A 24,248-nucleotide genomic window follows, 5' to 3' on the forward strand; every position below is an offset into this window, starting at 1 on the left:
AGTATCTAAATTAAGATCAAACACATGGGTATTCCTCGATGAAATGATGAATGGTGTTTTAAAGGGAGAACACCATACCACATTGATTTTTAGACCACACTAATCTGTTTTAAAGGAAACCAGATGTTGTGTACATACTGGCTAGTACCAATTAATTTGAGCAATTGTGAAAATTCAAGAGGGATTAAGAGGACTCAAATCAGCCAGAGCAAAACTGTAGAATTTGTAGTGCTGTACCTGTAGTACTTGTAGAACAATCACCAATCATGCAAGACATGCACAGGTGGTGACAGAAATATATTTCCCCCCAGCAAGCACAGCAGAGGGCAACAAATACCAAGGTCACGTGCAAAGAAGTATTACACATTTGATTAATTGGCATTAAGGCCAATGTAACCTAATCTAACCTGTGTGCACTGCCCATTTGTGACGTGCATAAACAACAAGGATGTACACAGTATGAATGCTTCTAGACGTTGAGAGCCATATAGGGAAGGCTGTGCCTTGATTCTGTAGATGCTGAAGTACACATTGAACTGGACGATGCTTGTCTATCACTGGTACTAACCTCATGTCCCACTCATAAGTGTGGGTTTAGGGGCAGGGAATGGGACATGTCCCAAACATTGAAACGTCCCCGTCAATATTTACATTTACATTTAGTCATTTAGTCTCTCCACCTTCAAGAAAAAGCTCAAGACGCACTTGTTCCGGGAGTACAACGGTACTTAGGAATGGTTCGCTTGACCCGATGTTAGTTTCCTCAAGGATCACAATGACTCTTGCTCAGAGACTTGTTGCTCTTGTGGTTAGTGGTAACTGATTTAAAATTGTTTGTACTCGCTGTGATATATTGTTTTTATTATTGTTGCTTGTTTGTTTTTTTTCCACAGGTACACTTGCACTTATAGCAGTTCATGTTGTTTATTTGTAACTTGTTTAACTACATGCTCTTATGGTTCTTCCCTTTGGCACTTACTTTGGTTGTTCACAATGTGTGCTTCATGTTTTGGCTACTCGCAATGTTTTGTGGCTATCTCGTTGTTATGATCAGTGACCTATGCACTTTGTAAAGCTCTCTCTTGGAAGTCGCTTTGGATAAAAGTGTCTGCTAAATGAATAAATGTAAATGTAAATGTAATTTAGCAGACACTCTTATCCAGAGCGACTTAAAGTAAGTTGATTCTGTGCTCTCAGCATAGAAACATGAGGTCTTATTTTTTTCTTTGGGTACGATTTACATGCAGGTAATCCCCATGGGGAACCACCAGCCTCCCCATTTCTGTAGATGATACAGTTCAATCAAGTTTATTGTTATGTACAGGATACACAAGTATACAAGTAAAATCAAAAGCTTTGTGCCTCACATACCAGCACATACCCATCCCACCCTACTCATTCTCTAACCACCCTTTTCTAAATCGAGTTTATTGCCTCACACAATCAGTCAAGTCTCTTGCCAGTCAATATAGCTGGCTAATTGGCTTAACCATCTTCATTAGTGTTCTGATTGCCAAGCCAACTGCTGTCTATAATGAGTTAAGCGGAAACTCGGCTTCATCAAGGCAAGAAAAGTAGATTTATATCCACTGGCACAGAAATACAGAACCGCAATTCATGAAACACAGTACACAGTGCAGTCGGTACAGACGCTTCATTATAAAATAAATGTTCTCTTTTTTTTCATCCTCAGGCTGTTTTTATCCGTTTTATACTCAATGTATGTATAACAATAAGTTATAGTAATATATCCATATTTCCATTTAAAGAATGCCAGCAGACTGGGCTAAAAAGCTGTTATTGGCCTGTTGCAGGCTTCAGGCGTTGCAAAGCCCATTGCTGATTAATTACTTTGAAATGTCTCACACTTTGGACAACCATGGACCGTTGTTATTGCTGTTGCATTGGACGCAATGGTTATAGAACGAGCGTAGTTTATCCTAATATGTATTCACACCCTCAACTTTTTCAACATGCTGGTTCAGCCAGCACTTTTCCACAGGCTCTACGCTGTTCGATATAAAAAAAATAATGGTTTTGTTTAGGCTGTACATCGTTTCGGGTTGCAATTGGGCTCCATACATGTGTGCAGATTGCACTACTATAGAATATCGACATGTAATACTCTTCCGCTTTTCTAATACGATCTCTAACATAATTTGGTTATGGCTATGACAAAATGCACTCAAAAACAATGACTGCTGTCACTAATACACGAATAAAAATATAAGATAAATTCAAACGTTAGCTGCATACACTGCTTAATGCACTTCCTCTGATTTTTTGCTTTGACTGAAAATAAGTTTCGTATGCATCCTACATAAACATAATTATTTGAAGAGATGAAGTGGAATTACTTACCACTGAACGATGGATGGTAAAGAGCGTGTTCTAGTCACATTGAACGGGTGCGAATTGAATGGATTGGTTAAATCTAAATTCCTTATCCCCTCCACTAGCCGTCTCTGGAAGCACAGTGGTACAGTACGGCCGCGCTTCAAAACTTAGTGACGTCAGTCAATAAGCCTATCCTGCTGCTACCAAACTGCAGTCATGAGTCCTATATGTGGATCGAGAATATTCTTTAACATATTAAAAGTCGAAACATTCTTCAAAAGCAATATCATGGTGAAAGTTTAAAAGCAAGAAATAAACAACTTGTTGTTGATGGATTTCAAAGAAGATGCCCTGATATCCTTTTTTTTTTTTTTTTACTGCAGTCAGGTTGCTTCAGATTGATGGAAGTAGCCTCCTCAACACCTCAAGAGACAACAAAAATAACTGTTTAGTTCACAAACTAAACTCTCTTATTTGTCATTGAATAGCTTGGCTCATAACATTCAGCTTCGATAAAATAGACTCCGGATTGAACCTTTCAAAGTGTTTTTTGTGGGAGGGGAATCATTGTCAGTTGGGGGAAAAACTTCTAACATGAATCTTACGCTTGAATGTGCTGGAGGATAACTGACATTCTTTAAAGGTAATACTTGACTTATCACTATCGTTCTGTGATACAAAGTCTGACCATGTGTAGAGATCAGCCTTAGTGTACCATTCAATTCCAAGCTGTCATTAATCATACACAGACACTGATGATAGCAATTTCTGCTGCAATTTTGTCCTCCTGAAATGGCTTTTATTTAGATCAATGGGAAAATGTGCAGATGCATCACCATTACAACGGAAAAGAGGTGCATAAATTCGTGCAAAAACATTTCCACCCCTGAACATAAAATATGCTTTTTTAAATGACCCACATAGCTCAGTAAGAAAGCTAAGTGAAAGAAGTGTCAGTATGGCACGTCACATTTTCAACATCTGAATGTTTGAATTCAGTGAATGTACTTTAATGAGTGTCAATCCCAGGTGTTCTTACAATGCCCCCATCAAATCAAAGAAGAACTGTAGGGTGGGTAAAACATAATCACACCAGGCTTTTCTTGGCAAACTATCAAACACTCCCGTCTCTCAGTTTCATGTCCACCTGATATTATACCTAAATGTATGAAGCAGTATTAAAGACATAGAGCAGATTTTGCTACATAACGGAACATTTGTTAAAAAATACTTTTTAGTTAACTCCTATTAAAAAGGAGAAGAGGAGGAACATTCACCATGTATTGCTGCAATTTTGGAAGCAGGTAGGAAGTTAGGATCTGGTATATGTTAGCGTTAGGAATACATAAAAATGAAAAATGTTTTGGTGATCCATTTTTCAAAAGCTCATCAGGAAAACAGATTTATTGTCAATGACTTTGAAAGTACATTGTAAATCATGTCTGTAGAAATGGTTTGAGCTCAGGGTTCTCTATGGGAGGGGTTGACATAATTTGTAAAATGTAAACCGTAAATTTATGTAATGCATATGAAATCAATAAACCTTCATTCAAATTGTATTCTTTAAAAAATATTCCACAAGCTTGCTACTCAACTTGATTCCATCAGAATAGCAATCATCAATCGTATGTTAATGCACACCTGATCAAAGAAAGGAGAGAGGAGATTCTAGGTCTACACTAACATCAAGGTACCACACAATGTTGTTACAAGGACAGCTACATAAGTAATAACATCAAGTTGTTTCTTAGATGTTTAAAGCAGTCTTTTTATGAAAGCAGAAGTCGTTTTATTAATAAACACCTTGATATGGATATGGTGCGGACAAACAACAAAATCACTGCATGCACTGTGTACACAGAATATACTTTAGGCCTAGAGAGCTGATTTGGCTATCAAATGGGGTTTATGAAGTAATCATATCATACAGTTATTTATCATTGTACTTATTTGCATTTATCTTTGTATGTCGTTTGTAATCAGTCTCAGTATTATGAAAATCACCTTGCTGTACTGTGATCGGATGCACCAAGCATTTAACATTAAGTGATTTGGGGTTGTACTGCGATTGGGATACATAAACAAGTTATGATTGTTCAGTATCCACTGTTACATAGTTGTCAGGTAACATAAACAAGTTATGATTGTTCAGTATCCATAGTTGTCAGGTAGATGGGTTTGACTGCACGTGAGCACCCTACATACACACAACATAGACATGCACACACACGTGTACAGAAATGCACACTGTAAGGCACAGCATGTTGCGGTTCTTTGAGCCCCTCAAAGTGTCAACAAAGACATGCTCTTACTATATATTTTTTTGAATACCAGACATGCAAACATATAGTTATCTCAATTATTTCCAAACTGGGTGAATTAATCATGCTGATTAAAAGAGTGGCAGGCTCCATCCATATCAGTCACTCAGTCACGTAATTTACCCATTTTCCTTCATCAGAAACTCAATAGATCCACATTACTGAGATATGCAAATGAGCAATACCATCCATATTCATTGGCTCATGATACAGTATGTTCTCAATTTGATAATCTGGAATAATCATCCCTTGCATGTCTCTCCTGAAACAGTGGCAATGCAGTAGAAAAAGCTAAGAGCAGACTAAGTTTAATATAGATTCCAGCAATAAAGTTAATCCAATGATTGGCCAAAAGACAGATTGCAGTTCAATAGCAGACAGGCCAGTAGGTAGACCATGCTCCAATGAATCATCTCAACCAGATGAAAGACTCTTTGCTTGATACTGTTTGCTGTCAACACACAGTAGTCTCTGACACTATGTATACAGAAGCATCTTTGTCTTTACAATGCATGACTTTTCATGGCTCCAGCTCGACGGGGCATCTACAAATTGTGCTGCGTTACGACGCTAATGATACCATTAGAATGCAGCAGAGAGTGGGCACATTATCAACACTCCTTTTCATTATCCAGGCTGGACGTTTCTGAAGGAGACGTACTCTGGCATCCGTTTGGGGCTTGAAGGAGACTGAATTACAGTATGGATGGCACAGCTCTACTGACACAGAACGCTTATTGCAGGTTATTGGGTGTAATTATGAAAGAGACAAAGCTTCTGGTTTAATTAATGTTGACACTTCAGTCCTCTAAGAAATTACCAATATTCATGATCTGACAGGCACATTGTGAAGGAAAAAATAAACCTACCCTAGATTCTAAAGAATAGTCCACTGACTCTTTTTGCTGTACAAATGGTAGATTTCTCATTTCAAGTTTTAATAGAAAACCTTGCTGCCTTCAATTCACTTTAGCAGCCAAGTCAGTCATGCATGAAAAGGATCATCTTTCCCCTTAAACCTTTTTTTTAATCTTCCCACTCACCACCCCAATTTCATTTTATCTGCAGCACAATTAAAATGTCAAACGTATTACACCCATTTCAAAAGTTCATCTTGCACTGTAAGAGAACTTCATACTGGGGAAGGATATTGCAAGATCTAAATTTGTGAGCATGGTTTATAGGCGCAGGGGTCTATTGAACTAACTCATAAAGGCCAAGGGCACAGCCGAGCATCTATCACAAATAGATGATTGAAAATGAATAACAAAAAGCTAAAACATGGCTTTTACTGACTTTTGGGGACTTTATCTCACTTATTCACGCTCTATCTCACCCCCCGACCCATCTTCTCCACTGTGTCTTTCAGCACAGCCTCCCCTCCCCTGTGCGATACCTTAGATCTGCTCTTAGGCACCCGAATGAACTTCAAACTGTTTCTCATTCCCTCAACATTTACCGGTAGTTGGCATGAAAGCCGGTGAGGGGGAGTTTGCTCTAGAAACGGGTGGACTATGGTTGAACTGGTCATTTATCATAACCCCATGTGTGTATTGTGTGCACTGTGAGAAGAGAAGGTGTAGGAGATTGTGGCCAAATAAGACATTTCTCATTCTGCCTGTGTTGAAATAGACCTTATCCACCTCTCCATTTATATGAGTGATAGCGTTTATTATGGCAGGTGTGTAATAGCCTTTTCCATTGATGTTCCTTGAATAAAAACAAAACAAAATGCAAGAAAATATCAGCATTAAGTAGTACAAGACTTCAAGGTACAGCCATGGAGGAAACCGACATGTTTATGTGCCTGCATGTCATGTTTTGCAGGTCTCGGCAATAATTCAAGGATTCATTGCAGACCAGCCTCTCAGAATCTTTTACACTCGTGTTGAATCTCAAACGACCAAACATCACTTTGTATACACACTAACAGCAAACAGTTGTAGAGTAAAAGCACCCCACATCAAGTCGGAAGCGGAATATCCAGGAGGTGTATTTGAACACCTGGTGGGTTCCATCAGCTTTGTCCTGGTCTTTTCCAAAATAGTAATTTGGTGTTTTTTGAAAAGCAAAATGTTCTGCAGAAGTTCTTCATGACTCAGAGATAATCGGTTTGGTGAGAAACACAAAACAATTTGAGAGCACTTCCTAGTACCTTTTTTTTACAAAACTGGGACATCTGTTGGACAGGGTGGTTAAGTAGGAGATCGTAGTCTGCACACGTCTCGCCTTCCTCTGTTCCCCAAGTAAGACCCACAGCAGAACAATAAAGCTGATGGATTCACAGCTCCGAACCAGACTATTATAAAGCAGCAGACTGGCAGCATCACTCACCCCCCCCCAGCCTTAAGTCTGGGCCTAGCATTGCACTGTGCTACATCTTCTGTTGCGTAATTTAAATACGCTGAAAAGGCTTAAGTAGGGAGAAAAGAGGTAAATTAGCAAACTGCACCCAAGTATTAGCTACAATGAAGCAGAGTCCATTTAGGTAGCACTATGCAGTTGTAGTATATTACTATAGCAACTATTGTCCACGCAGAATTAATTTGCTTTTATGGTATGCATGATAAAAAAACTGTAATTTCAAAGCCCAGCAGCCAAGTTTAAGAAAAGCTTTTAGACAGCTCTTGTCTTCTTTTTCAGATGAAAAGAAAATAGGGTCACTCCAGGAGACTAAATATTGCAATGCTCTTAGATGTGAGCTTTCAGAGAGTCAGGTCTGATATTGTCCAATCATTGTGTGTCTCTCTAAGCCACTATCCTGTGGAAGCAAAAGCTCATTGTAACTTCTGCACTTTAGGCAGTATTGTGTTTCTAGTTTACTATCTCCTCTATATAGTAGTAGAGTAGTAGTAGTACTACTATAGAGTTGTAAAATAAAGAACGCACACTAGTGAATGAAAACACATAATACTGAATGCAAGTTTTAAAACATGATAATTGCATGGTCTGAAAACTGTGTGCAGAATTCTTCTGGATAGTAGAAATAGCGTATTATAGTCAGTCCACCATTGAAGTGCAAGATCAAGTTAACCGACACTTCTTTTATGAATGGATGGCTTAACTTTCACTATCACTTGAGCAAATCTTGCACTTTTAAAATTGTAAGGGCCATAGTTTCAGTAACTTTGCTTACCCTAGTCATAACGGATTAGTTTTAATTTGTCACAGTTTTCAAGGTTGGTCCTTTGAACATTAATCTAATATTACTTCGAACCACAACTTATATAGCTTGCAATCGATGCATTTTAATTGCAACCTTCACACCTAACATTGCCTTTCTATAATCACAAAAATACCTCCAAAACCTTTCAACATGAAGACTGTCTCTGAAGACTTTGGAGGAAAATATGCCCAAAGTAATGTATGATTATACTAGTGTACTGGTAGCTTTTTGTCAAGCTAATCTGAGAGGTCCATTGTTGGCACTGACCTTCACGTTCCAGGTAAAGATGTTGCTCTTGTCTGTCTAGCCATAGTGGAGTCCTTGTTCAATATTTCCATTGTCTTCATTATATAATATGCAAAACACAGCAATAAGCATAGACTCTGGGTTGATTGATAGTCTTCCAGTAAGATCATTAGTTACATGACTATGTATTCCATCATAGGTAATGTTCTGGACTCTGATTCTAAACACAGGAACTTAGTTGATTGGAATATCGTGCTCACTCCCAAGTCATGCAATTTCATAAAGTGCATCAAGCAGGCTTAGAAGTAGAGTTTTCATTCTTTGTTTCCCAGGTCCTCGACAAATCTTGCTATGATGGCCTTTGGTGTCTAATCCGTTACTGATTTATGTGAAAGCCTTCTTATGATCATGCCTTGCAACCGAGGGGAGCAGATGAGATGTTGGAAGGAGAGTTGGGGGAAAGGGGGGTATGTCTAGGCTCGCTCATGGATTGCACGCCGCTCATGATATTAAAAAGAATCAGTTCCTCCACACTTGTCTTTTGTTCTTCTCCATCTTCGCTCTCAACCTCTCTTCCATAAGGAACTGCTAATAGTATTGTAAGTGACAGGTATGGTCGATGCACCAGTGATCCTAAAGCACATTTTACTAGTCTCTCGACACAGCCTAGCATTGATTCTCCCAGCAGAACTGTCGTCTATCGACAGGTAAGACTTCCACTGTAAGTGATTCACTACTAAAGTCTCCCTGTGCAGACAGTTGGCCTTTCCATAAATAAGTAATAAGTCCTGTTTCCTTCAATATGAAGCAGGGCCTGGCACCTCAGGCCTCTTGTACTTATTCTGTGCATATATGCCTTGTTGAAAACATCTTGCCGGTTTCTATATTTGGTGATACTTTTATCTCACAGAAAATGTACTGTTTTCAACTATTTAAATCTTGTGCTGCCTTCGGGTCACTGTGACCCACTGTCGTGGTGCAAAAGGTGGGTCACAATGACCCGAAGGCAGCACAAGGTTAATGAATATTACTTTTATTGTTTCATTTTTAGGATTGTTAATCAAGCTCCCTAGTACGATTCCCTGGTACAGAAAAACGTTTCAACTTCAATAGACATCACAGAGCTCAGCTTCGCTTAGATCATGTCAAGTTTAGTTAGACAGTACATGTTTTTAATTCAATGCTTATTCCACTGAACTTTGATGACAGGTGGAAGTCAGAGAAGAACAGCTGAACAGTGACTTTCTATATGTTTTCAGGTTGCCCTACCATTCAAGGTTAGCATGCTTTTGCTGTAGCTCTGAATGACTGACAGCTCTGGACTGAAATGGACTTTCCCACTGGACCCAGTGGAAGAGCTATGAAAAGAAGTGTTCTAGTTCAGCTATTTTTGTAGTTTATTTGGTTTAAAGGTTCCTCTCCCACAACTTAGGAAGGAAACTATAAGGTGACTAAACAAAAAAAAGATACATTATTTAGCTGCAGGAGGTCAGTCAAAAAGCAAGGGTCATTTTCTATGTGTTTATAATGACTGGCAGGGCTGCACTAACTTTGAGCAGTATTGAGTTAATGTACCTGTGATACTATCACAATGTATGTTCCGAATATGCAGTCAGGTTTTGTATTTTTTCATCCTCATTTTAAATGCAATTAAGAATACAAAGCCTTAATCCTGTGATTGAAACTTAATACGTATTCTTCCATTTAGGATCTAAATTCTCTTCACTTTCAAAACATTAAAGGAGGGCATTGAAAACGGTCTCATTTCAGTAAGTGTTATGACACCCTGTTTGTACAATCAAAAGATGGTAATTCAGTTGTGATTTGAAATTAATGATTTGATCACTCGCAACCCTTTTCATGTATAGCTAAACAAGGTTCTTTGCTGCCCTCTTCAGGAATATATTTGGTATCTAAAGTAAAATATTTCTGACAGATCTTCAGATTGGGGTAGTTCGTTATAATTAGGTGTACAGTTTGCAGACCTAGGTTTGTTCATTGTGTGATTCATATCGATTCAAAACCTCAACCGCTCAATAATTAATGAAAAAAAAAACATGTAGGAAAGCAAGTCATTATAGCTCCAATCTGTAACTTGGGACTGTGAGTCAAAACTTTTAAACAAACACATTAAAAAGACAGTAGTCCTATTTAACCAAATGTGTTGACCCGTTATGAGCAAGGTTCAGTGTTTGTTAACGGATTCGCGTATTCTTGAAATAGAAGTTAGGTCAAACATTTTTGGGAGGTCTAACAGATACAGTACCAGCCGAAAAATCCATGATGTAACAGGATGCTGGGCTGGATCATTTTCAACCGGACAGCTCACTCCGGCCTCTTGCATACGGTAGCTCACTTTGAGTTCAATTCAGTAGATAGTGGATAGTGTACTCTCAGCGAACGCACACGGATCCTAACTGCGCTCAGGACTCATTATCGATTAAGGGGGACTTGTTGAATTGAGTTATTCACATTATCGGCAAGGTAAGATGCAATACGGTTATTTTACGAATTTGCCTGAATGAACACCTAATGATCAACCATTTGCAAGTTATGTTAAATAAGGACGTTTTTACACTATCTTGAGAGTAGACAAATTGCCAATTCGATCACAATTCAAACGTGCCCAAGAGTTACAGACCACGACAACATACATGCAGTCTCAGTGTGTGCCAAGGTGCTGTATCCTGTTGTATATGTTATCTCCATTGTTATGTAAGAGAGCATTTTAAGGAAAATGTAGAAGACATTCATGGTATGGTTTTAGACAATATGTCATTGTATAGAAAGAGAGAAAAGGCCATTCAAAAGAAAGTTAATTTTTTTAATTCTCACAACACAAAGTGCATTTGTGACATTTTATAAATAGTTTTGAAGATATTCTTAAGGGCACCATGTTTGTCAGGAAGTCTGAAATATTTTTGGAACCAGAAAGGGACCATGCATAGAATCACCATGTGTTTCTAATGCTTCTCTACTCAGGACTTGAATATCTCCATACATGAGTTGGCTTTGATTGTCTTACCAGACAGTGCATGAAACCAAATGTCCAGTTTAACTCTGTTTCTCTTCAATGTGAAATACTTTGTTTATTTCCTTTGTCATTGGGATCCACTGTTAACCCAATTGACTACTATTCACTTGCACACAACATATGGTACTGTATAGTAATACATTAAGGTAGTGAATGGCGGTTTGGATCAGGAAGATCCTGTTAAAGTTGAGCAAGGAATTTCAGAATACATCATTGAGAAACCTTTGGGCCTACTTATTTGGCCTATACTAAAGACATTATTTAATTTTGTTTAACATTGCGATATACCTGATGATGCCATTTCCTACGCTGCAACTTCAAAGTAAACTTAATTTTACATAATGGCAACATTTGTATAAAGTAAGGTGTGCTGTACAGTACGTTAAAAAGTCTTGGGTAAAGATATGTTGTCACATTCACAATAAACAGCGCAAACGTCTGTCTATCCTCTGATCAAGGATGTAATTTTTTCTCCTTGAAAAAGAAGACAGTCAATAAAGGGTCTCAGGCAAGGGAGAAACTTGGGTACGTTTCCAGGGGTGTGTTCAAGAACACATTATTTACAAATGTTGTCGCAGCTGACACAGTTTTGCTGAGATTCTGTAGTGTGGGGATCAAGGTAGAGCACCGCACTAAAGAATCAAAGAAGAAAAGGCAAAGAATTGTGGGATATGAGCGAGAACTGGAAGAGAGTAAGAAAAAGGAACAGCCTGATGCCAAAGTTGCCTCCCATTAGCTGAACAAAGGTGAAAACCTGCAATGTGCTGGAAAGACTCACCTTGAGACACACAGAGGACTCCAACTGGGTTTTTTCACTAGAAATGTTAGGGGTGTCCCGGTCTGTGTCCCTTCTCTGCTCAGCCCATAGGATCCGGCATCTCTCCCACTCCCTTCTCAGTTGGCCCAGGAAGGGTAAAGGTTATCATGGTCAGGCTTGTTATTATTCTGCCGTTGAAACACAGAACAGTTTTTTTCTCTCTCCTCAACTGTAAATGCTGTGGGTTTTGTCATAGTTCACACAGCGTGAGTGAACTAATTGAGACTACACAAGGGCACAACAGTACCTACTGTTGTGCCCTTGAGCAAGGCACAACAGCCCCTAAGCAGACTGTATAAAAAAAACTTACAAAAATAACTATGCTGAAACCTGATTCGTTTTTCCATTTGAGTGCAGCATGTGTTTTAGTTGAGTGAGTTAAGGACAGGACAGGAATAGTCCAATTCTAAATTATAGAACCTATGAAGTTTTCTTATATTTTCACAGAGACTGATTAAGTAATTAACAGAAAACAAACCCAGAATGGATGGAAGCGGCATACTCACACTTATGCTGCTGTTTTCTGCCAGAGGGGTAATTCCTTTTTTTAATCAATTGTCATATCCATAGCATTTTTAATTGTTGTATATTTTGAATATTTAGGCCTACAGAAAGGTTATATTGATTGTGTTATACTGTCGTGCTCTAGCTGTTTGTGCTGGGGAGTTCTATGGACAACGAGACCAATCTGGATCCCCAAATCTCCCATCAGAGCATCAGTGACTCCCGGAACAAGATTGTGACGGCTCAGTATGAATGCTACCAGAAAATTATGAAAGACTATACTCACGACAAACAAGGTTGGCAGCCAGCTCTGTGAGGAACAGCAGGAGAAAGTTTCTCCAAATGTTTTAAGTCATTATACATAGTTGATCTTCTCACAAAAGATTTTAACGACAAAAAGAATAAAATCTGAGTTTGAAAGGGTCTTCTATTTTTATTTAAACTGACTATTTGTCAAATGTATTATTAATCGTTCAAATGGGAACATTTGCATGGGTCTTAACTCTTGCAAGGTTTGTTTGATACAGTTTAGAACAGACAGAAATGCCGTTATATGAATATACTCGACATCATCCAGAAGGATTATTAATTGCATGGGAATCATCAATGAAGAGAGATTCAGGGAACTCTAAAGTACATGAACTGCACACACCATGTTGAGTGGGTTCCATCTCTGTGTGTCAGAATCGGTGTGCGGCAGGACCTGGGATGGCTGGCTGTGTTGGGAGGACACAGAGGCAGGCTTCACTACAGAGCAGCACTGTCCAGACTACTATAACAACTTTGATACTAAAGGTATGTCTTTAACCTAAGAGATCCAAAGAAACTCAGGCATCGGAAATATGTAATTAACGTGAATTCACACACAGGCTTCCTCTGAGTCAGGAAGCTCCTTTGTGAGGGAGATGTGCTTGCTTACAAACACAAATAAAAATGCTAATTACTTTGGTCCGAGTTACAGTAGTCTCTTTTGACAGTTTGTTGGCAGCTTGATCATTCTTTTCATCGATGCGCCCTCTCTAATTGAGTCTTGTTTCAGTATTTCTTCATGCACAGTAGCTAGTCGAGTTTGTGCATGTCCACAAAAACATCAGGGAATACAAGTGAATTAAAGGATCCTGTATTCATGTATTTTAATTACAATATTTAAACAGACAGTGATTTTCTCTTTCTTTTATCAGAAGTGGCATCCAAAGTTTGTACTGAAACAGGTAATTGGGGTCGCCACCCCGAAAGTAATAGAACATGGACAAACTTCACACTGTGCAGGGGCAACTCCACGGAAGGTGAAATGGTGGGTTTAGCATGTAGTTGTTGTTTGTCCATCTCACAATATAATACAGTGTGAGAGATCTAGGGAGCCCATGTTACTGATTTAATATGTCTCATAACCTGTGTATGCTGACTGCTTATCGTTCATACTGCCTTACAGAATGCGAAGAACCTCCTCTACTTAGTTCTAATCGGCCATGGATTATCATTAATATCTCTGTTCATCTCATTGGGAATATTCTTTCACTTCAAGTAAGACACTCTCACAACAGGCACTCTGTATTTACAGTTTGACATTATATAACATTGGACTTATCATTCAAGTACACCTATGGAGTTCATTGCAGGTTGTCCTTTTCTTGTCTGTCAACTTTGATATAAGGATACACAGAGTTGCTCCATTGACCAAAGTTGTTTGTGTGTTCCCCTCTGCCTCCCCCAGGAGTTTAAGCTGCCAGAGGATAACGCTGCATAAAAACCTCTTCTTCTCATTTGTGTTAAACTCTATCATCACCATCATCTGGTTGACTGTGGCAGACAACCGGGAACTTGTTGAGAGTAACCCGGTGGGTTTGGCTTTGAGCTTTGACATGTGCTATATGCTCCACATTGATATAGTTGTTTTTACCTGTTTTTTGATGTTTCTTCTTCCCATTTCATATGTCAATTTGGTAACTCTTTAGAAACTAAATAAATATTAGGTTGCATACTGTATCATGTGAGTGGCTGGCTGGTAAATTGTTTGACACACAGTTGAATATCAAAATCTATACTTCTGTCCTTTTCATCATATCAGGTGAGCTGTAAAGTGGTCACTTTTATCCACCTCTACCTGTTTGGCTGTAACTACTTCTGGATGCTGTGTGAGGGCATCTACCTGCACACGCTCATAGTCGTGGCAGTGTTTGCAGAGAAGCAACACCTTATGTGGTACTACCTTCTTGGATGGGGTACGTAAACAGACACCAAGCTCATGTTTAAGGCTCCTGATTAAATACTAAATATTACAGTGGTGTAGGCTAGTACATAAATAAATGGTGGGCATATTGTAAATTTATCAAACTCCCCTCCTCTCTGTGCTGTCCCCCACCCATGTATCACTACTAATTGTATAGTAGACAGACAGGTAATCTTCATGAGCGTACGGCATGCAGTATGCCTGTGTATCATGTAGACAGCATTACTGGGGCATCCATATTAATCGCTGACAGAAGCTTTCATCATAATCTTCTAAAAGAGATTTTCTCCAAGAAGGGAGAAAGGAAAGATGTGTGGAGCAAATGGAAAGATTGCTAATGGTGATGTTTGTGTGGATAAAAAAAAAAGAATTTACAGAAACATCACGGTCAAATGTATTGGCTATTTCTCCAGCTGGTCAAATTAACTTTCCATTTCTCACAGGATTTCCATTGATACCTGCTCTGATACATGCTGTAGCCCGCTGTTGCTACTACAATGACAAGTAAGTCAGTTTGATAAAAACAAAGGTCCATAATAGATTTCATAAGATCCAATTAAATGGTTACTGCATGTTTGTTTGACATAATAATTAAACACAACACAGTACACAACCACTGTATGTCAGGGTATTCAGGAACAATTTGACAGTTCTTATGTTCAGCATGTCAGGAGGAACTGAAAAGAAGCAGTTCTTTCTATTATGTCTCTGGTGGGCGAGTGTCCTCTCATCCCAGTTTTGACACCAAACAACAGAGACTGTCTTCTAAAGATATATATATATATATATATTATAAGTCTTTCCTTTCTCTTTGTAACTGTTGCTGTTTGCAGTTGTTGGATCAGCTCTGACACCTCCCTTCTGTACATCATCCATGGTCCTATCTGTGCTGCACTACTAGTAAGTACAAGTACTACTGGAACAATTACATTTACAGTCTAGACCTCTATAATTGGATTTCTTAGCCAAATGGACAATGATTTTAGTGAGATGTTCTCGCAACATGACAAAGTATTATATCTTATCAGGTATTTACCAAATGAAAGGCTAATGGTAACACTATATTGTGTTGTGTTTAAATGCCATGTCTAGTTAACCCTTTCCTCATCTCAACCTCATCTCCCACTACTCATCATCCATTTTAGGTCAACCTGTTTTTCCTGTTGAACATTGTGCGTGTCCTCATCACCAAGCTGAAGGTGACCCACCATGCTGAGTTCAGCCTCTACATGAAGGCTGTGAGGGCCACACTCATCCTGGTCCCTCTGCTGGGCATCCAGTTCGTCCTGCTCCCCTACAAGCCCGAGGGACGCTCTGCTGAGATATATGGCTATGTCATGAACATCCTCATGAACTATCAGGTAAGACTGGACTACAGGTGGTGTGGAGCTGATAAACAGTCTGGTTTTACTTATAATGTCAGCTGTTTTTATTGTAAATTGTATTCTGCTGATAGAAAACCCTCAAAACGTCATGGGGTAAAAAACATTTTTTTGGGATTCCCTAGGGTCTTTTGGTTGCGACGATATTCTGCTTCTTCAATGGAGAGGTAAGAATGTAACCATTTCTATTATTGAATGCTAATTAGAAATACATTATTTATTTCTACTATGAATGTGTATAGGTCCCCAAAATATCTTTCAGAAAATGAACTGACAATTTGAAACCTCGGAGGATAAAACCACTAAACATTCGCTTTGGTTATTGGAAATATTCAGTTGGTGTAACATGTCAACCCAACCTATTTCCTCTGTGTGGAACGATGTACTTCGTAGGTCCAAAGCGTTTTACGGCGACACTGGAATCAGCAGCGGATGCAGTTCGGGGGCACCTTCGCCCATGCCGACGTGTTTCGCTCCGCCTCTTATGTGGCGTCATCTCTGACTGAAGTCCACCGCTGCTACAGCATAGACGGACACACTGAGCACATGAACGGGAAGAACTACCTGGACATCGAGACCACTATCCACAGGTCGGACAACCCATTTGCTTGAGGGCAGGTCCCAGGGAGCCATCAGGAGCCGGGGAAAAGATAGAGTCAGGTTTCACAAATCTTTTGGATTACTGTGGCCATTATACAGTGGTAGATGAGATGGGGGAAGAAAACTCTTTTGAGAGATATAGAGAAAGTTCATTCCAAAGACCTGGTTTCACTAAGACTTACAAACCAATTAATACCTTCAGCATGCATGGAACCTGGCTTCCTAGAGGGGACTTAGTCAACAGTATAACCCTACAAAGGAAGGGAAAGGGTCTGCCTGCAACTGTATATGGCATTAGCTTTTTATCCTAAGGACAATACAATCTGTTCATGTGCAATAGACGCTTTGATTGCTGAATTAAAGTTTAGCAGAAAAACTATTCTGGGCTAAACTACATAGAAAGGAATCCAACAGAACCTTAGGCACTGAAGTTATAACTTGTAACAGACACTTCCTAACCTTCTGTGAAAAGAATCACACTGTTATACTGATTGAACCACACCACAAGCGTCCTTCCTATTGCTGGAGCTTTAAACCAGGCTCCCAATGTGTAATTTGATGTCTGGTACATGAAATGAACCCACTTTAAATCGTTAAAGTGTATTGAATAGGTGTCTGTGTAAGTTGCTTCAAGTCCAAATGCTGGAGAGAATTCTGCTCACAGACAAGCAGTATATATTAGTGAGGGGAAAAGTTGAAAAGATAAGTAAAAAACATGTAAATAATGTGTATATAATTAAATGTTTGCCATTTTAAATATATCTATGAAATTATATCCGATAATTATCATTACTGTATGCCCAACTGGTATTTAAGTGATTTGTACTGTCAAATTAATATGCTTGTGAACCTCATCTTGCTTGCATTTGTTTCTTTGCATCTGCGTTTCCATGGTTACTTGATCAGTCATGGTTAGGACTGACGTGTCTCAAGTGGTGTTCAAAAACATTTTCATTTGATATCAGATATCAGCCATGATGTGAGAAGTATATTTTGAGGTCAGTACTTAGGATTTTATTACTCAAATTAGAATATCTTTTCTCTGACACAAAGCCATTGGCTCAGGATAAAAAGGGTCTAGTTATTGAGACTGGGCATAAACGTTGAGCGTTATGCTCTTGGTGGACACGATGTATGGTAAATGTATTTAATGTAATTTTAGTGGGAGTTGATGAAGTTGTGTAAAATTAATAATAATCAAAAATCATTAGTAAACCGTACTTTGAAGCAGCTTCTTGTGTGTTAGGAAATGTAAAAGTTATATTTCTGTAAAATAAAGGCTATGAAATTCTACCTTTGTTTAACTTTTACAATCGTGGTTAGATTTGTCACGATATGTAGTAGACATTTACATTTAGCAGACGCTCTTATCCAGATCGACTTACAGTAAGTACAGGGACATTCTCCCCTAGGCAAGTAGGGTGAAGTGCCTTGCCCAAGGACACAACGTCATTTGGCACAAACAAACTGGCAACCTTCAGATTACTAGCCCGACTCCCTAACCACTCAGCCACCTGACCCCCATAGACAGTAGCCTTTCTCAGCCCGGGTCGTTGGGGTCCACTGCTCTGCATGGTTTAGATGTTTTCCTCTTCTAACACACCTAATTCAAATTAACAGGTTATCAGGCTTCTACAGAGCTGGAAACATTTTAATCAGGTGTGTTGGAGAATAGAAACGTCTAAAACTTAGGAATCTAAAGCAAACGATGAAGGAATGTGGGCCCAGTATATCGTAGTTACTGATGTTACTATGGCTTTCTAGTGTTGGGATTTATCCTGAAGTCCTACAGGATGTCTGACATCCTGTCACTTCTGTATCACAACCCCGGCCTCACCGTCTTCTCAAAAACGTAACGTGACAGAAACGGCACGCTAAACAACTTGCAGTAAGTGGACAGTTTCACGGGGATGAGGACAGACTTTACAGAAAACAAAAGCAAACCCCATGAAAATAAATCTGAACGACAGGCACAGTTTACCACTGTGCACCTACAGTGCATGCACACACACATTGTGTACTGGGAATCCAAACAGAGTTCATTGCTGCAGTGCATTGTGCACTGCGCTGTCAAGTGGAAGGTGTGACATGTCTGTACTCATGGTTCTGCCTCTTTGCATGACATGAGATACATATTTTGTTTGTTCCATTTGAACTATATTTCCTCCAAGCATAGCTATAGATGTTATTACCGGTAACAGTATAGCATATATTGGACCCAGATGTGTTCCCATCTAATTCATCTCTTCTGCAGCCTCTCTGTCCAACAATTCAAGTGTTACAAGCGTGCTGATTCAAAGGCGAAGTTTTGAATTGTTTCCACCAAATACAACCTTAATTATCTTCAAAACAACACATGACGGGAAAACACGTACAAGCCGTAGTGCAACATAATGATTTCATCAAGGCTTTTGAAAATCCAATAAATATTCAGCTGTGTTTGTTCAAATCACAAAAGTGGAGTTTGAGAAGTTCTTACTAATTATGTGCCCTGAGGGATAACTTCCTGGTATCTGTTTTGCTTTCTGTTTAAACATACAGTATGGCCTTTCTCCCTGTAAGGGAACAGTACCAAAAGCTGTGTTACTAGATGCTTCTTTTCCATATTGTAAATATGATAATATGATTAAAGACACTATTTCCCATGGCCTTGTCATCTCAGAATCTTGACATTATTTGACATTCTTTTACATTTGGGGTTTGGAACCAGTATCGTGTTGTTGATTTGTTTGTCACGTGATCAGAGGACACACTTCCTCTTTGTGACAGATTGTTGACACTTGCTTGCCCTTTTTCTCTGTCAACTTCAAGTTCAGTGAGAACATTCTAGTCAACTTTGAAAGGCTAAAACCACATACAATATTCTGAATGCAGAATGAGTTTGACCTTCTCACAGGGCTTGTCTCTTTGGCATGTAAAGCAAAACAACACAAACAACAACATCAAATCAACCGCTTTCCGCTCTGGTTTTGTTTTAGTCCCTGATGGAAATGTGAGCCGTGCACACAACACAGAGAAGCTTCCTGTTTCTAAGAATATGTGGCCACTGAACTTTTGATCCGTTTGCTTTTGTGTACACAGTCACAAACAGTTCCACTTAATCTCATGACCACCAAGAACTCCACAGTTTTACCTCTCACACCGGGTGTACTCTGGCCTTGGGTCAACTCTCCACTAACCACAGTGACCCCACAACCTGGCCATTCCAGCACAGCTTAGTTTACCAAGGCAATGTCATCTGTCTATTGATTTAGATGTAGTCATTTGTAGGCTCAGGCAATCACTCAACAGCTTTGGTACAGTGGCCCATTACACTGCCATTCTGTACAGCTTGAACTGTCATTATGTACAACTTTGAGTCTGTGGATTGGAGAGCACTCCACACAGCAGTATCAATAAGTTTGTGATGGGATTTTCCACGACAGTTACAAGCTCTCTTTGCAAGCCATTTTTAGTTAATGTAATGATTCACTGTTAAACATCCACCAGCAACCTATTTGTCATAGGTGACAGAGTTACATGTGACAGTGTTAACCATGTTACCCATACTCACTTCCTTATAATGACAATGGCAGCAATATCTTACAGTATTAGAAAGGTGATGGGCATTGATTTTTTTCTCAACCAGTAATATGTTCTACTTTCTGTCGAGACTGGATCAGGATGAAGGGCTATCAGTTAAATACTGGAAGGAAATGTGGAAGCAGACAGGGACAGTGTATAGTGACAACATGAACAAGGGACTCAGCATGGGAAACTTTACTTTCTTATTCTAATCTTGCTACCTTGTGTATTATAAAGCTACAACAATCTGTCAACAAGGGAGAGGTGTACATATGCTCTCTTGTGTATTATGTACATTTACATAAATAAAGTTGAAGTAAATGTTATCCGATACAGACCTTCTCAGTCAGTAAGCCATAATAACAACAACAACACCAATTGCCCATTCATGCCTGAAGTGTTTTGCAATAGCAAAGGTCACTCCATCATGACTTGCCAGACTCTCATATTTCCAGTTTGTATCAGTCTCTAGACAAGAGAGGAGCCAGGGGTCAGATAGCCCTGAAAGGGTCTCCTCTCTGTGGAAAACTCAAAAACATTCCAGAACTATCTTCTGGAAATTTGGGGGTGGGTCATTTTTTCCAAGTCTTGGTAACATGAGGGCAGTGTTAGGGCAGCCCTTATAGAGAGGCTACACTTCAAAATGTATTTCTAGACTTCTCCTGTGTTTGTTGTTGTGTACAGACTGCAGTATTATGACTAAGCGGGGTCCCCTCCCAGACAATACTTGCTCATCACCATTTACAGCCAAACTAACAAGACAACATTATAGTAAACTCCCATGCATGCACCAACACCACCTCAAATCATGCACATCTGCCCAATCAAGAAGAACGTAGAATATTAGAACATCATGTGGCCAAGCCAAGAATGGGATGTCTGTACTCTGGAGAACAATGGAATGAGTTCTTGGCTCGGGGTGTCTCTGGGTGTGGGGGGCGTGGAGGGGTTAGGGCCAACACTGTAGCCAGCCGTATGGATGTGACCCGGTATGGGTGGGTGGGACCACAGGAAGTCTGCTGCTTGTCGACCAGTGAGGTCGCGCTGCCTTGCCGACACGGGGTCGTAAATTTTCTGGACACTCCCATTGCAGAGTGATGTCAACATTTGATTCCTTGGCAGCCTGTGGAAGCTGCTTTGGATGCAAGATTATTGGAAAAGCTACATACTTGTAGACACATGATTTATTGTCATTAGATTGTGGCAGATAATACCTTCATAAATATATAATAGAGTTCACCAGTATAGTTTTAGGGTTAAGTATAGTATTTTGTAGTGTTGAACTTTCTTTTTATAAGTTATTGATTTATTTTCATGTTAAAATACATGAGGAAAGAAAAATACTGTACATTGTGCAGTTGTGTTTGTGTGTACATGAAGCCCCATCAAACTAACTTTACTTAAAACGTATTTGATGGGTGACATGATAACACAAAAAACAGTATATTGTTTGTTATTCCCTGTTAGATGCATAGTTGTCTAACAGGACATGACGGCAACATAAAGCTATTTCACTGGACATTTTTGTGGTCGAATTTCTCGTCACAGAGGATTTTCTGCTTACGTGCGTGTGGGGATCATCAACAGTAATGTTGCACACTAGGAATGCAGCGTCTGTATAAACTGCCTATTGTTCATTGTATTTCCCAGACTTGTGCTACTCTATGAGCCAATAAAGGAATATGTTTTAATTGACCTGGTTGCTGGGCACGGTTTCAATTTCTTTTCAATCACACTGTAATAAAATCCTACCAAAATTAAATGAATTCTTGTTCCAGTCCATAGAGAGCAAAGTGTACCTAATACATTGTATTGACCAACATCATTACCAAACATATTTGGTCATATATAATTATATTTTACTAAACAATCCCAAGCTTGATGAGTACAGTTGTTCTCGTATTTGTGGAGGGCTGGAAGTGTCCACTCATAAAGGCGACTCCACTAATATCCAACCTTCAGGAACTCGCTCGCTCCTCTTTGCTCGTTTCCTGCCATTGTTCTGGTCCATGCGGTCCAGTCCAGACTCCGCCCAGGATCTGGGAAAAGGTGGGATGTTAAAGCACCCCCCGTTTCCTGTCAGTCAGCCGTGACCTCAGCTCAGCCGATGGGGGTGTGGCAGAGGGGGATGGATACCGGGAGGAGGTGGGCCGGTGTGTGAGGTGGGGGGGGTGGTGGGGGGGTTCATAAAGCATGGCATTTTAGCAGATTACCTATGTTGGTGACAAAGACACTGTAGGGTGTTTGTTTCAGTAAAACCCTTTCATGGAAAACAATATTTCTGTACGAGCCGCATTTCCACACCAAACCCCAATAATACAGTCAGGCCCTCCCATCATTATGGAAACATTTAAATCCCCAAGCCTGAGAAACTGTTAGCTGAAAAGACAAGGGAGTGGTAAAGGGAAGATACTTCCAAGTGTCCTTTGGGTGTTTGGAGATGGACAGGAAGGAAAAGGAGTAGCTGGGAAAACTTAGTGAGGCTCCTCACCAAATCCAGCGGTGTGATGAAGGAGACCCAGGACCAGGATACAAACGTCACTGTCATGGGTCACGTACTCTACAGTTACATCTGAGGTCAGGCAAGCACAAACCCACAAAAGTCCGTGTGTAGACGAACATGCATATGCGCACACACATGCACACACACATGCACACACATACATACACAGGTATACTGTCCACACACAGCTCCCTGAAGATGAACAGATTTAGCAGAAAAGGCTCATGCATTTCCCCAGGAAATGTGAAATGGCCACTTCCCTCCAAGGTGAATAGGAACAGCGGCTGAGCAGAAGTGTAAAACTCAAATTATTGCCCCAGAGGGTCCGGGAGGATGGCCTCGATGGCTTCCGCTCCGGCGGAGCAGTCAGGGAGCCACGGCATGAGTGCAGCGTCCCCAAATGTCCATCGGTTTCTACTGCACTAATTTCTGTATGACAGTTCACACAACTGTTGTCTTTATTTTCGGGTAAACAGGGGTTCATGTCTATATGAATATCAAAATGTTGAAAATGTACTCAGGCAAACCTAGGTATTGATGTATTTGAAATGTATCCAACTCCCACATGGTTTATCTCAGTAGTAGAGATCAAATAATGTCCACCGCCAGCTTGTTGATAGGCTGGGTGTGTCTCTGAGTGTTTTTTGGGTGTCCCGACTCTTGCTAGGGCACTAAATACAAACCAACAAGTGAAAGTTTACATGCTTGAGCGACAGCCAGTTGCTTTGCAACAATATTCATAAAGTGACACCCAGAAACATTCCCAACCAACCCACAGCCGTGTGTCCTGACCCTCATTTGACTTCCATTGACTGAGGATGAGACTGTAATGAGGCTGGCTGCTGGATTTACATGGCCTAACGAACTCTTAATCATTCATCCCTTATTTGGAGCTGGTCCAGGCTCCCTAGACAGCTCTCTGGCGGAGGCAGCACCACAGATGTCCACTGTTGCACTTACTGAAATCCCACAGAACTTATTAAATGCAGACATGCATCCATGTACTGTACCTGTAAGTACACACAGCTAGACACATTCACATACAAACGCACGTACGTTTTCCAAACACATACAGGGCTAGCCCTAACTTGACCCTAATCCTGTGCACAGAAGCTCAAATAACCAAAATCAAAAGAGATGACCAAACTTGTCTTGCATTCACTTTAGCATGACGTTTTGCCTGTCTGCCTCTGTTTGTTTAGGGAGTAGGGTCAGCTTTCAAGGCAGTCAATGATCCCAGTTAGATATTGACCTTTCAGTGACCCCACTCTCCAGGGCACAGAAAAGGGCGTAGCACTGCTATTGTAATTAGAAAATAAACATTATTGTCTGTGTGCGACAAGCCCTCTTATGTTTATTATCCATTGGCTTCTATCGAACAAACCTTTTTAAATTATATTTGATTTATATAGGTTTTTTTTTTATTACCTGAATGTACAGTTTACACAGTTTATAAATACAAAAATAGTGACAAATAGTGTACAATGATGACCTAAATATAATTTACATTTAGTCATTTAGCAGATGCTCTTATCCAGAGCGAC

The 24,248-nt window shown here is 39.8% G+C and overlaps 1 protein-coding gene across 1 annotated transcript; it reads left to right on the top strand.

Annotated features, from left to right (window-relative positions):
• Nucleotides 1–10,526: 10,526 nt before the first annotated feature.
• On the top strand, nucleotides 10,527–17,915 carry LOC136965889 (calcitonin gene-related peptide type 1 receptor-like). The gene is made up of 13 exons (XM_067260181.1): nucleotides 10,527–10,554; nucleotides 12,369–12,455; nucleotides 12,571–12,721; nucleotides 13,110–13,220; nucleotides 13,607–13,719; nucleotides 13,858–13,949; nucleotides 14,140–14,263; nucleotides 14,494–14,647; nucleotides 15,099–15,159; nucleotides 15,489–15,555; nucleotides 15,801–16,016; nucleotides 16,163–16,204; nucleotides 16,431–17,915. The coding sequence occupies exons 2-13, from the start codon at nucleotides 12,405–12,407 to the stop codon at nucleotides 16,647–16,649; spliced, it is 1,401 nt and encodes a 466-aa protein (XP_067116282.1). The 5' UTR covers nucleotides 10,527–10,554; nucleotides 12,369–12,404; the 3' UTR covers nucleotides 16,650–17,915.
• The last annotated feature ends 6,333 nt before the right edge of the window (nucleotides 17,916–24,248 follow it).

This window comes from Osmerus mordax, chromosome 22 (genome assembly GCF_038355195.1).
Source record: "Osmerus mordax isolate fOsmMor3 chromosome 22, fOsmMor3.pri, whole genome shotgun sequence".
Classification (NCBI taxonomy): Eukaryota; Metazoa; Chordata; class Actinopteri; order Osmeriformes; family Osmeridae; genus Osmerus; species Osmerus mordax.